The 13,038-nt window shown below is 31.7% G+C and overlaps 1 protein-coding gene across 1 annotated transcript; it reads left to right on the forward strand.

Annotated features, from left to right (window-relative positions):
• Nucleotides 1–7,075: 7,075 nt before the first annotated feature.
• LOC131849311 (uncharacterized) lies at nucleotides 7,076–12,383 on the forward strand. Its single transcript, XM_059199350.1, has 3 exons — nucleotides 7,076–7,140; nucleotides 8,691–8,922; nucleotides 11,216–12,383. Exons 1-3 carry the CDS (start codon nucleotides 7,123–7,125, stop codon nucleotides 11,353–11,355), a joined length of 390 nt encoding a protein of 129 aa, XP_059055333.1. The 5' UTR covers nucleotides 7,076–7,122; the 3' UTR covers nucleotides 11,356–12,383.
• The last annotated feature ends 655 nt before the right edge of the window (nucleotides 12,384–13,038 follow it).

Raw genomic sequence — 13,038 nt, forward strand, 5'->3', positions numbered from 1 at the left:
TAAGTAAGAGTTCGTATGTTGTTAAATTTTTATTCTTTAAAGTTTCATATTTTTGAAGATAGGTTCTTAAGGTTTCTAAGGTGAAGACATAGCATTTAAGATAGAGAAAAACATAAACTACGTTTTATCCTAGTTAACCGTCACGTGAACGCAGACATGGGCATAAGTTAAGTAGATAATAAACATCCGCTAGTCAAAATATGCCAAAGTTACGTAACATTTCCGTAATTGATACTTAAAATTTTTGAACATCAATAACCCCAATAGAATTCGGTTTCCCACTATAAAAGTTTGATTTGTTCATATGTAATTCTAATATTACAACAAACATACGGAATTGACGTTCACATAATTATATATATAAAAGGGAATAGGTCTTTTTGACAGTTCAGTTGCTTAATAATATGTTATGTGGGACCCCTGCGGCGCGGCTCGCTCTGTTGCTTTTTAGTTGAAAGACGGTATGACAAATCTACGGTAGTTCACGGCAACGATTGAGTAATCGTATTTATTTATACAGTATTCAAGTATTTAATAAAATTTATACATACGACTATAAATACAACATTGTGCAGTCATAAATTAAATGCATTATTTATAATGTAAATTAACAATAGTGATTCTTTGAGAGTATTTAAAACCTAAAAACGATGCACCTTTTGATATGTATATTATTTTATATAGAAAGAATATAGACAAAAGATATTGTAAACATAAATGTAAAAACATAGCGGTATTACAGTCAGAAAAATAAATCAGAAGTCGGTAATATATTTTGACGCATAAAGTCTCTTTGTGTGGCTCAGATTCGAAGTCACTATCTTTTGGGCTATATACTACAGGCTATACGTTGCGTATATATAATAGTATCCAGTAATATTATCACAACATGGCACGGTATAATATATTAATATATCTTTCTAATGCTGCACATTAGTTTCTTTGTTGTAATGTTATCAAATACATATTTTTCAGCACAGTTGGTCATTTTTCGGATCAATTAAGAAGGAGGATTGCAAGAATAAAGGAACTATAAGATGTAGGAGTTCTAAATCCCAGACTCATGTGGTAACAACTAAAGTTAGTTATAATTAGCTATGACACTACATTTCTTCTTTCTTTATAAATGTAACAAAGTACAAGAGATTATGTCACTCTAAATAAGGAACATACAATGTTAGTTGATATTTACTATTACCACCTATTACTCACTATGTATGTCATGAACTTAATATATTGGGTACATGAAAGAATTATAGGCTTATGTAATTAATTATAACATGGTGCGTAACATTTCTATTTATTTGTTGTTTTTTAATCACTCTATAACCGTTCCGGTTATAGAATGATCAAATATCTAATAATAATCTTATGTATTTGTAGGTATTGTATGAGAGTGACTACTCTGACTTGCACCAAAAAGGTCGTGAGTTGAAATCTAACACCAACCTTTAATTTTTCTGTTTTTTTTTACGTGGAGAAAATCCCTTAACGTAACCCAAGCACATCAACATGTTGCAAATGCCTATATCTGGGATAGCAGTCATTCATATTTAAGTTTTATACATAGATATAAATTGGATATGAGTTATAAATGATCCCCAAATGGTTAAAATTTTGAACGTTATTAAAATTTATTTTGTCATTAAGTGTGTCAAACTTATGACTTACTATGTTATGTAACTTACTTATGTTTTTTATTGTTAATATAATATATTATTTAAGTATTGTAATAAAGTACAAATAATTGCTTTTTGAATTGATGACGTCCTTGGTAGTCCAGCAGTATAGCACATCGCCTTACTTCCGATGGTCACATGTTAGATTCCTCGCATGGTGTAAACATTTGTGTTCATGAATATATATTATTATTATCTAGTCCAATGGTAAGCAGAGCCTGTGTTATGGGTACTACTCAACTGTTATTAATACATGGATACATTTTTTTTGTAAATAAATACATATTATACATAGAAAACACCCAGACGGATATAAACAATCATACTCATGAATACAAATGTTTGTACCGTGCGAGGAATCGAAGCCACGACCATCGGATAGTAAAGCGGGCATGCTAAACCACTAGGCCACCGAGGCTGTCAATTGCCGTTATTGATTATATTATTACAAGTACAAGTAAGGGTTACCACCCTTAAATGTTGTAATCATATTGTTATTTCATATACTACACGAACTAAATCACGAGCATAGCTAATTAATAAATAATCCTGAACAATTAAAGCAGCGCCATCTAGTCTCACAGCAAGCAGAGCTTGTGTGTTGTGGGGACTAGATAACTGATACAAATACTTAGATATTTTATTTTGTAAATTTATATATTATATGTATACATAGAATACACCCAGTCCGATACAAACAATGATATTCAGGAATACAAATGTTTGCACCATGCAAGGAATCGAACCCGCGACCATCAAATAAAGCGGTTTGCTAAACCGCTGCACCACCGAGGCAATGTTTTTCGATAAAATTTGTTTCCGACTTAGTCTAAATTATGCTAAAATCGTAACATATGTATCAACTATCACTCAGAAATGTTATTAGTGAAACTTGTTTCTTTTTTTGTATCAATTGCCCCACATTAATATTACCACAAGTGACCTTGTATACACAGGAAACTCTCTGTTTCAACTTGAATGGCTCAGACGTTACGCGTCGCTGCTCGGATGTTGGTCTCGGGTTCGATATCTCCATCTAGTACAATAATAAAAACGTTAAGTATTTTGTCAAGTTCATTTTACATATTTTTTTGTTCACAAATCACACTTTTATAGAAATATTTTTAGTATATACGACTGTATTTATTAGGCTACGTGTATTTGGAATATTCTAGGAGGGGTAGACACCCCATATAATTAATCTATAATAGTAGGTATAGCATGTTGATTATGATTCAACCTGGAATAATACGTTGTTAATTTTTTTATTAAACTCTTTTATTATAAATATATATATACACTTTGGTTGTAGTACGAGACGATGCCTAATGAGGGATATTAAATATCCATAAGAGCACCAATATTCTCATAAATGTTTTACTGAATCCATTAGCATATATAAACAAATTAATGATTATAAAAATATATAGAAAATAGTTCTCAACAGTGGCAATTTAACAAGCAGTTATAAAATAGTTCGCATATTTATAATTACATTCACTTATTATGTTTTTTTAATTGTATATTTTTTTGCCTTTTGTTATATACCACAATAATACTGTAATTACTATAGATATTTGACTTTCTTTTTAATTCTTGTAGACATTATTATTATACATTTAAGATATTAATTCAAGTAATTTGATTCTCATAATATCATTATGTAGTCCAATATGTTTTGTAATATTATATAATGGATTATCTGTAGAGGATGAATAAATAGTTTTCAAAAAACTAAATACATATAAATACTTTAATTTCAAATTTAAAATACTATTAGTTTTGTAATCGGTACCGGAACGTAAAACTAGTTCGTCAACGCACAATTTAGATGATTATTTATATTACAGCACATAGGAAGGAACTCGTTTTGATCTGCACGTTGATTTGCAGTTCTGATGACCGCGTTCATATTATGCGGAAACTGCATCCATACCATACACTATAATTGTTCGAGTGAAAGAAATAATTTTAACTATTTCTTTATGTAATATGAATCGCAAACAAGCTGTCGGCGGCCCACCTGGTGGAAAATAGCAATGGTTGACTATAGAAATGATACTACGGACATCAAAATTAATTTGTAATGATATCTCTCTAGCTTTGGCATTTCGGGAGACTATGATGTCATACGCATGATACTGTATCCTGTAATTTTACTATTATTCTTATTATTATTAGTAGCGGCAGAAATATTTGAGACAGGTATCAACGCACTCGATTTTATAAAAAAAATCTATAGTAAGTATATTGTAAATAAAGAAGTGAGTATGACTTTAAGCTTGAACGGTTTTTTTTTGTAATTAGTTTGGAGGGAAACAAGCTGACGAAACGATGGTAAGTGGCAACTGCTTATATCTATACATATAAATAAGATTGGAGTGTCTGTTTGTAATATTGAAATAAGTGATTTTTACTATATGTATATGAATATATATACGGTACATATTATAATTTTTGTCTATCTGTCTGTCGGTCTGTTTGTTCCGGCTAATCTCTGATGTGGCTGGACCGATTTCGACGGGATAGATCAGATTACATAGCTCAGAGGTACAAAAACTATCTCTATTCATTGAATTAACTAAATATTATTAAATTTTGATTATATGCAACATATATCATAGGAAAGGACAGAAGCTATTCCTAATTATTAATCAAATTTTTCACTAATCGCAGAATGTATTTAGAGGATTAAAATTTAAATAACAGTGTCAGTTCATGAGCGCAACAATTGCAACTAGTAATTTGTAAATGGTGTAATATCATGATGCATTAGGAAAACGGTAATTTAGATGCTGTATCGGTAGTTGTAATGGCATCTGTTTCCCTCTCATTGAGATTATGGTAAAAGTGAGCGGTTGAGCCCCAACACCGTCACCTACTGATACAGCTCCCGTCACATTTGCACGCACTGCGCATTGCAAAAAGACGAAAACTGCAACCATTTGTCTTTTCACTTACGTCTTTCCAAAAATGAGCAATTATGTAGTTCTTTTGTTTATGTGTGGGGAGATAATAGTGGACAACATTAAAAGTATATTTATCGACTAGCTGAGCTAGCAAGTTTGTATCCATTGTGTTCTGAATAACAATTGTGGAGGGAGGTGGGGTTGGTAGTTCCGATTTTTCGAAAATTGCTAATATCTTCATGAAAAATAAGTCTTGTTAGATAGCTTCTTAACATATCAATAGAATATTTATCAGCGTATCAGGATGTATTCAGTTATTGTGCCTAAGTACAATAGTCTTTTTTCTAGAAATAATCCCCGTTATTTGGGCCGCTTGTTCAGACCCTGAGGTAACTTGCTCCGCTTACATTTTTGACCACTATTAATCATAATAATTTGTCTATAACTATATAACTTTTTCATTGGCAAAGCAATTGAAATAAATCGAAACCTACAAAAACAGAATAAAAATATCACGCAAATCATACCAACATACAATGAGAAATTCAAACAATTTTTGCTATGAAATCTATTATATTGAAAAAATCCCCCAAAGGTTTATCAGTTGTCCTCAATTACAGAGACAAAAGTTATCCTACACATATATAATCGGAATAATTCCTGTTTGTCCGGTAAAGTTAATGCAATTCCGGTCACCCTGCATGAATGTGTGATAACGCGTTTTAACGAGTTGTAAATAAAACTAATGTATGCTTAAATTGTAATGCATCCAATTTCCAATATTAGTAGACATTGTAATAAATTCAATGGAAGGCTACGGTTATAACATGCGAAATAGTAATCACTAAATAAATTATGTTACACGTTAAGTGGTACAGTGTTACACAATGTATGACATTGTTTAATAATACTTACAAAGTTTGTGTAAAAACATGAAGCCTAGGACCCGTCCCACACTTCTAGGACTACTTGTCTTAGATTATGACATCTAATTTGAATTTATTAATGATATTTTAAATATTATAATTGCCTAATTGTAATATGGGGTTTAAATTTACTGTAGTTGGTTTGACGTAATTTATGTATGGTTATTTTATTAATCTATATGAATTTGATTACAAACTTTTATGAGGAGACACCACCCCGAAATAAATTAATATAAATAACTTTAGGACTCGGCCATTAGACATGAATTCACATATAAAATTTATTCTAGTATTGAAAAAAATTAAAAACACAAATTATTTCTAGTATTGAAAATATAAATAACAATTAAAATGGCAGAGATACGTGTCAGTCAGCGAGGCCCTCGTCCAACTTTATAAGATTCCTCCATCCAACGATATAATAAATAATATATAAAAAATATTGCTTTTTGAAAAGGGTAACAGCTAAGAGTCATCTCATCAGGAAAAAATAAAGATATTTTTTGTAAAAAAATATGTAATATTTTTCCAATTTTTGGGTTTTTTTAATTATTTGTTCGATCGAGTTACTTGGAATTGTAGAATCATATAGTCACCATAATGCAGTATTATAATTAGTAATAAAAGTAACCTCATTTAATCTAATTGTGTATTTATATTTGACCCTAATAAATTATTTTGTATTTACACGTTTCGACTTGAAAAATGCTTACAATGATTATTTAAAAGAGCAAGTTTCTTGCGATGTCTTCTCTTCTTTCTGACTTCTTTTCTTCTTGATGAGACAGCTTTCCGAATGAGCGGTAGATTAAAAAAATATTTTGACTATTCGAAAGTAGGTACTTAAATTAAGTTTATTTGAACAAAGTATTTTCTAATCTATTCTATTCTATTCTTAGGCTTTGACTAATTTTAGAGACTTCGATTAAGATACTACAATTTGTCAAAACCCTAAGTTTAGTGACAGAATATTTACCCATAGAAAGCTCTCAAGCCATTATTATCAGCGTACAAAATAGACAGTATTTTATATCCAAAGAGATTCGAAATAGCTAAAAGACTTAAAAAGTTAAACCATCACGTTCACTCTAATTCAATTATAGGTAAGTACATATTAATATTTTCTGGTTATGATTCTCATTAATAGATTGATGAGTTGCCTATACTTGGGCAGGTATTGTTTCGTCTCGCTCGGTTGTGGTTTATGGCAATATTGTCATCTTTAAACTACGATCGAATTTCCACTCTACGACCATAATGTAGACCACATTTTCACTATAATGATAGATTTTTTAATTTATCCACGCTGAAAGCTGCAACTTCAATTATAAGCTCTAGGTCGATGTGGTCCAGCTGAAATTCCAATGCAACTGTTTGAACGTAAGAAAATTGCGTTTGATTTTCGAATATGATCCCTTACGTCTGGCTTTAGGGCTTAAATTAGATGGTTCTGCACGTGATGTAGAATAGATAGAAGCTATTGAGAGCCAGTGTCGCGAAACGCGACCACGTTGCGATATAAAAGGAAGTTTTGTTTAAATTTCTTTATCACACACCAGCTGCCTGTACCCGCGCTCGGTCACTTACTGCTCTCATCACATTTGCACGATGTCTGCACGTCTTCTGGTGAGTTACAAAATAATTGCAATATTATGTAAAAACAATTCGTCTTCATAATATTAATTAAGGGATGCTACCATAAACAAAACATAGTTTTAATCGCGCTTCAATTTTGAAAAATATGTAATTCTTTTATTTCCTTAGTCCTTTTATATAAATGACAGTAAATATCTTAATTTCATATGTTTTGAATATTACAGATTAAATATAGTAACATGCTATAAATAGAATAAGATATATAGGTATAAAATGAAAGTTCAATTATAGAGTATATAGAAAATATAACTATATATATTATTATATATAAATATATTATTGGTAAAAATAATATCTATTCAGAGGTATGCTTGCAAATATTCCGTATTAAAAATAAATTCACAATTGGGTACAAAATTCATAAAACCATTATTTTGTTGTTAGTGACGCAAGCCTCGCCGGAGACTAATTCAGGCACTCTCGAGACCTAAATAAAAAAAATTATGTATTGTTCTTTGAAACAATGTTAGGGCATAAAATTTGCAACTTAATATGCGGAAGTAGTCAGCACCGCAGCATAATATAACTATCCGATAGTTAAGTAATCATCAAATACAACTCGGAGACTCTAAAAAAAGAAAAAAAACGTCCAGAGTGAATGGCGTCTTTAATGCTGTCATTTCTCAGTTGAAATTTGAAAGTGGAACATTCCATTATTATACCACAATCGGATAACATAAATCTGAGTAGATCTTCACAGGATGAAATACATTAATTCGATATTAATTCGATACATTTATTAATTCGAACTCTTATATATATTTTTTTCTTTTACAACCCCATTTCCAATATTTTGAATAATTGAGCAAGTAAAGTTTTTAATTTGAATGGTGTAATTGTAATAATGGATTTTATGCATAGCAAATTACAAAATCAAATTGCGAATTGTTATGTAATATATTTAGAATGCATTTGCGAATTATGTGTTTGTTACATTATTATATATTGTATTATTATATATACTTACATAAAATGTTACTTATAGAAAACAGTTCAATATTATTTTCATTCAAGCCTTCATTTTAACCTACTTCATTAAAGACAATTTCAATTCTACTTACTTTTATTAGAGCAGGTGATTAACTGTTATTTCCCCCAAAAGTAGACCCAATTATTTATTCATTTATCACAATTCCTATCACACTAATTCTCACACATCAAAATTTTCTTTCGTAATGACTCCCTCGCGTTTCAGCACGCAGCGTCACGATTGACGGTCGTTTATCGCGGATTCAATTCTTGCATTAACTACTTTATATTTATGGCGTTAATGCATGATATTATGCATCATTATAAGGGTATCCTACCCCTAATCCTAGCATAAATATAAAGTAATAGTTGTGGCGTAGGATTTAAAGAAATCTGTTATTATTCTTCCGTAAATCCATAACTTGTACAACATACATATATACTTTAAGAAGAATTTTAACCATAACATATTTTGCGAGTACATGTCTAGCATAACTATAAACAATATTATAGGAATTTAAAATAACGAAAATACTTTTTTGATTTTCCAGTTGGTAATTGTTTGTGTGGTGGAGTTGGCAACACTGATCTCGGCGGGCGGTCACGGCGGCGGTCACAAGAAGGTGATCATCCACGTACCACTGTTCGTGAAACATCATCACCACAAGCACACGATTGTGAAGCATGTTCACCACAAGAGCGGAGGCGGTGGTGGTGATGACCACTACGAAGTACTTGGTTACACGTATGGAGAACCAAAACCGGCGCCCCACTTTGGGGGAGGTAAGAAGAGTGATCATTTCCTAATCATCGCCCACACACGACACCGTCCTCGCCGGCGAAGACGACGACCTCAAACACACCATATCGCGTAATCAACGGGGCGTCTTTGCGCCCCCGGGCGCTCCACACCGGTGCCTCTCCGTCTAATTCAAACGGGGATTTAAAAATCAAACGGCAATTACGGCCTAAACCTAGGTTCGAACTCTTAGTGGTGCCTCAGGCTAAATACGTCAGGTGGGAGTTGGCCTTCAGACACTCCATAAGTCCTTCAACTGGTTTGGAGTACCATCTGAAATGATTGTTTCATTTCAGATGGCACTTTCAAATAAATCTTCATAAGCTATGTTTCTATGGATGCGATTTGGCAGTGAAATTATAGGATTTTGACTGTTAATATCTTAGTCCTCAAGAATGGCATCGCATGAGCTTTACACTGGATGACGTAATATCAGTTGCCACTTACCATCACGTGGGAGCCGTCAGTCTGTTTATCATATTCGTTACATAAAAAAAAAACAACCGTGTGATAATATATTGTAATTATTTGAAAAGAGTAGAAATATTTCGAAATTGACTTTAATGTGGAGACAGTAATGACGTATTTTCACAAAATTTCTATTTTTAAGTAAATACACTTTATTATAAAGCACACGAAAGGACATTTTCGAGAAAGTACCCTATGTATTTTTAATGATGATTGATGACTCAAAACCATTCAAAATAGCTTACGGTTTTAAAGTACAATAGCACTTGTCGTTCTTAAAAAGTTTTGAGCTGGCTTTGCCAAGATTGGTCACTATTGTTCAACGGTCTTGGTCTAGCGGCTTAACACCGTCTACCGCTCGATGTCGCAGGTTCGATCTTGCATTATTCAAACAATGAGTATAATTGCTTAAATTAATCGCAGTGTTTGCTATATATATTAGGTGTCTATGTATAGTATTCTCGGTACGTGTTTATAAAAAATATAAGGATTTCTGTGTGTAATCCATAGTACACAATTTATTTATTTTGGGTATAGATGGCGCTAGGCGCTATAGTCCTGGATTATTATAATAATATCAAATTAACTCCTTCAATCAATGTTCTTTTTTTATTGATAGCAAACACTTGGTTCTTAATATATAAACAACATATTTATATTATTATTGTCGCGGGTTCGATTCCTCGCACGGCACAAACATTTGTATTCATGAGTATGATTGTTTGTATCGGGCTGGGTGTTTTCTATGTATAATATGTATGTATTTACAAAAAAATATATCTATGTATATGTATCAGTTATCTAGTACCCATACCACAAGCTTTAGTTAGCTTAACTTCGGTTTAGGTGGCGCTGTGTGAATTGAAAAAAAAAGCCAAAAAAAATTAATTGTAAAAAAATCATAGACAAGATTTGCACCTAGTGTAAACGTGTTCACAATATATATGTCTTTTAGAACCTTTTGTTCAACTTTAATTATCATGTGATTTGCTACGTACTCACTATACGTGCGAAAATGTAGTACTTTTTTTCTATCGTTTTAGCATAGTATATGGGGCAATATTTAGTTTTTTTTAATTAGATCAATAGTATAAACTAATTGAGATTTTATGCAATTATTTAATTTGTTTAATTAAGAAACGGAATTAATTATTATTTAGTACTAATCGAAAAATTTCTACATATTTAACGGGAAATTCTTAATATTGATGACATTGGAGAATAACAAAAATTAAAGTATAATCATACATACTAGCGATTCGTCACGGCTTCGCACGGATGCATTACAATTCTTAGAATTTTGCGGTTTGTTCTATACTTATATGTATAATATATGCGTGTTAGCATATATTATACATATAAGCCTTACTCTTGAATCACTCTATCTATTGCAGAAAAATCTATTAAAATCTGTAGCGTAATTTAAAACATGTATATAGAATAGACATCGGCGGCTAAACTAAACTAAACTATCCATATCCCATTTATGAAATATAATATTAATATGCTATTATTATCGTGTAACGATGTATATAGACAATTCAATATTTAATAACAATATCTGATTTTTTTAAAATTATAACACTAGCTTCTCTCCGCAGTTTCGCATTCCTCTAGAATTACCCTATCTATTAAAAAAAACCGCTTCATAACCCTTTGCATAGTTTTAAAGATTTAAGCATACATAGGTGTGTCCCTAGTGACAGCGACTTTATTTTATAGTATGTAATAATGATTATGCACAAATGTGCAGTATAATAACCCAAGACAGCCATAATACATAACCTAAGAATTCATTCTCGATAACAGGTCACGGCTGGGGTGCAGCAGACGAAGGTCATGATGGCAGTTATGGTGAGTCTCCAGTGAGCTTCGACGGAGACCATGGAGGTTACGGACTCTCTGGCGCCGGTGATGAAGGCTCGGAATTAGGCCATGGTGGATATTGAACCAAACATTATAGACAGTAGAGTCAAATATCATATGCAGTACAAATCACTACAATTTCGTTCTACATATACCCTTTTCAGATTTTAGTATACCCTTCGAAAAGTAATTCTCGAGTTGGATTACGTAATTACTTAATATTTCTCATATATTTGTACCATTAGCATGTAGCCTGTTGTTCACTAACTGAACTTAGATCTAAAAGTCGTGAGTTCTATTTTGATAGACCTAAAAATCTTTACCTATCAATTTCTAACCAAACATATGATTATTTTAAAGAAATCAAATTAATACGAAAGAATTCGTTAATCTCTCTTCCTGGATTTTAATGTACCGAATAAAATATGGGTATGTTAAGAATGCTCTGAGCACCCCATCTTGTATAATTGTCGTGAAGAAGTATTGACGATTCTGTTATAAACTCATCTATACAAATTGTAATGTATCAAATGTCACACGCAGAACCCGTCAATCTTTTCTTACATAATCCAACTGCATTTATAAATTACTGTATTTCTTGTTACATGAGTGTTAAAATGACAAGTAGTTTATAGCTATTTATAACTCAACCGGCGACATAGTTTATGTGTTTTTTCTGTGTATAAACTTGTTGGATGGGAGCTGTATACTTGAATGATAACCTCTCAAGATCCACACGAGTCGTAATGAATTACAGACGCAGGTATTACGGGTACGAGCGAGCCCAATGAATATTGGAGTGATCATCAATTTTATCCGTTTCCTGTATTAGGTTACATTACGTACATTAAATCACGTTTGATCGATAGTTTGCCGTGTAATTCGATTTTTTTTCAATAGAAACACGATTCTCATTCATTATATTTAATGGTAGGTTAGCTTTCTCGAGATATAAAATGCATTTGTACTCAAAGGTCTTTAGACCAGTTGTATAAAGTTTGTGCGAGCAATGTAAATAATAGTTCATAACTATAGAAAATGTGGTCGCCTAAAACCTACCTGCTTTTACAATGTTATAGTTTAAGACTGTTGTTATGAGTGTTGTCCCTGTTTGTTAGGGATTTTGTTAATAATGTTATGCACGCTGTTATTAAGTTAAATAATATGTTTTCTATATTTGATTTTTATTTCTAACCCTTTACTTCTAAACGTACTAATTTATATATAACTGTTAAGAAATTTTAATAATATTTGATGAAGCAACCTTTACCACTAAGTTGTCTGCGTTTACCTCTGCCTTATATATTTCAGCTTAGAAATAGCTTGCTTTGAAAGATATATTTCAGTTGAACTCAGGTATAAGACAGAGAAATTATTGAATCAACATTTAAAAAAACATCACCAATCAACAAACCAATAATGACAACAACAACAATCAACTCTGAAAGTTGTTTGCTTACACTTTTATTTGTATCTGTACTAAAAACAAACAAAACGCGTAAAAATGTAAAAAAAAGTAATAAAAATATTATATATCTAGACATATATTCATTAATCTTATTAATTATTAAGATTATAAACGAGAAAGTTTGTGAGTATGGATGTTTGTTACTCTTTCACGCAAATTACGCCCTTCGGAAAAACAAGTATGAATCGCCATGGGTATCGAATGATATGCATCGTATTGTGTATATATATAGACAATGATTGCCACTTGCCAGCTTGTTTGCCATTTCAATTACTGGTACTGCAGACCCCTCGCCTAG

This window comes from Achroia grisella, unplaced genomic scaffold, assembly GCF_030625045.1.
Source record: "Achroia grisella isolate CSIRO2021 unplaced genomic scaffold, CSIRO_AGI_Agris_v1 utg640, whole genome shotgun sequence".
Lineage (NCBI taxonomy): Eukaryota > Metazoa > Arthropoda > Insecta > Lepidoptera > Pyralidae > Achroia > Achroia grisella.

Excerpts from the sequence above, each read along its gene's own strand:
- LOC131849311 (XM_059199350.1), top strand. Across the intron at positions 8,923-11,215 it reads GGCGCCCCACTTTGGGGGAG|GTCACGGCTGGGGTGCAGCA; the intron begins GTAAGAAGAGTG and ends TCTCGATAACAG.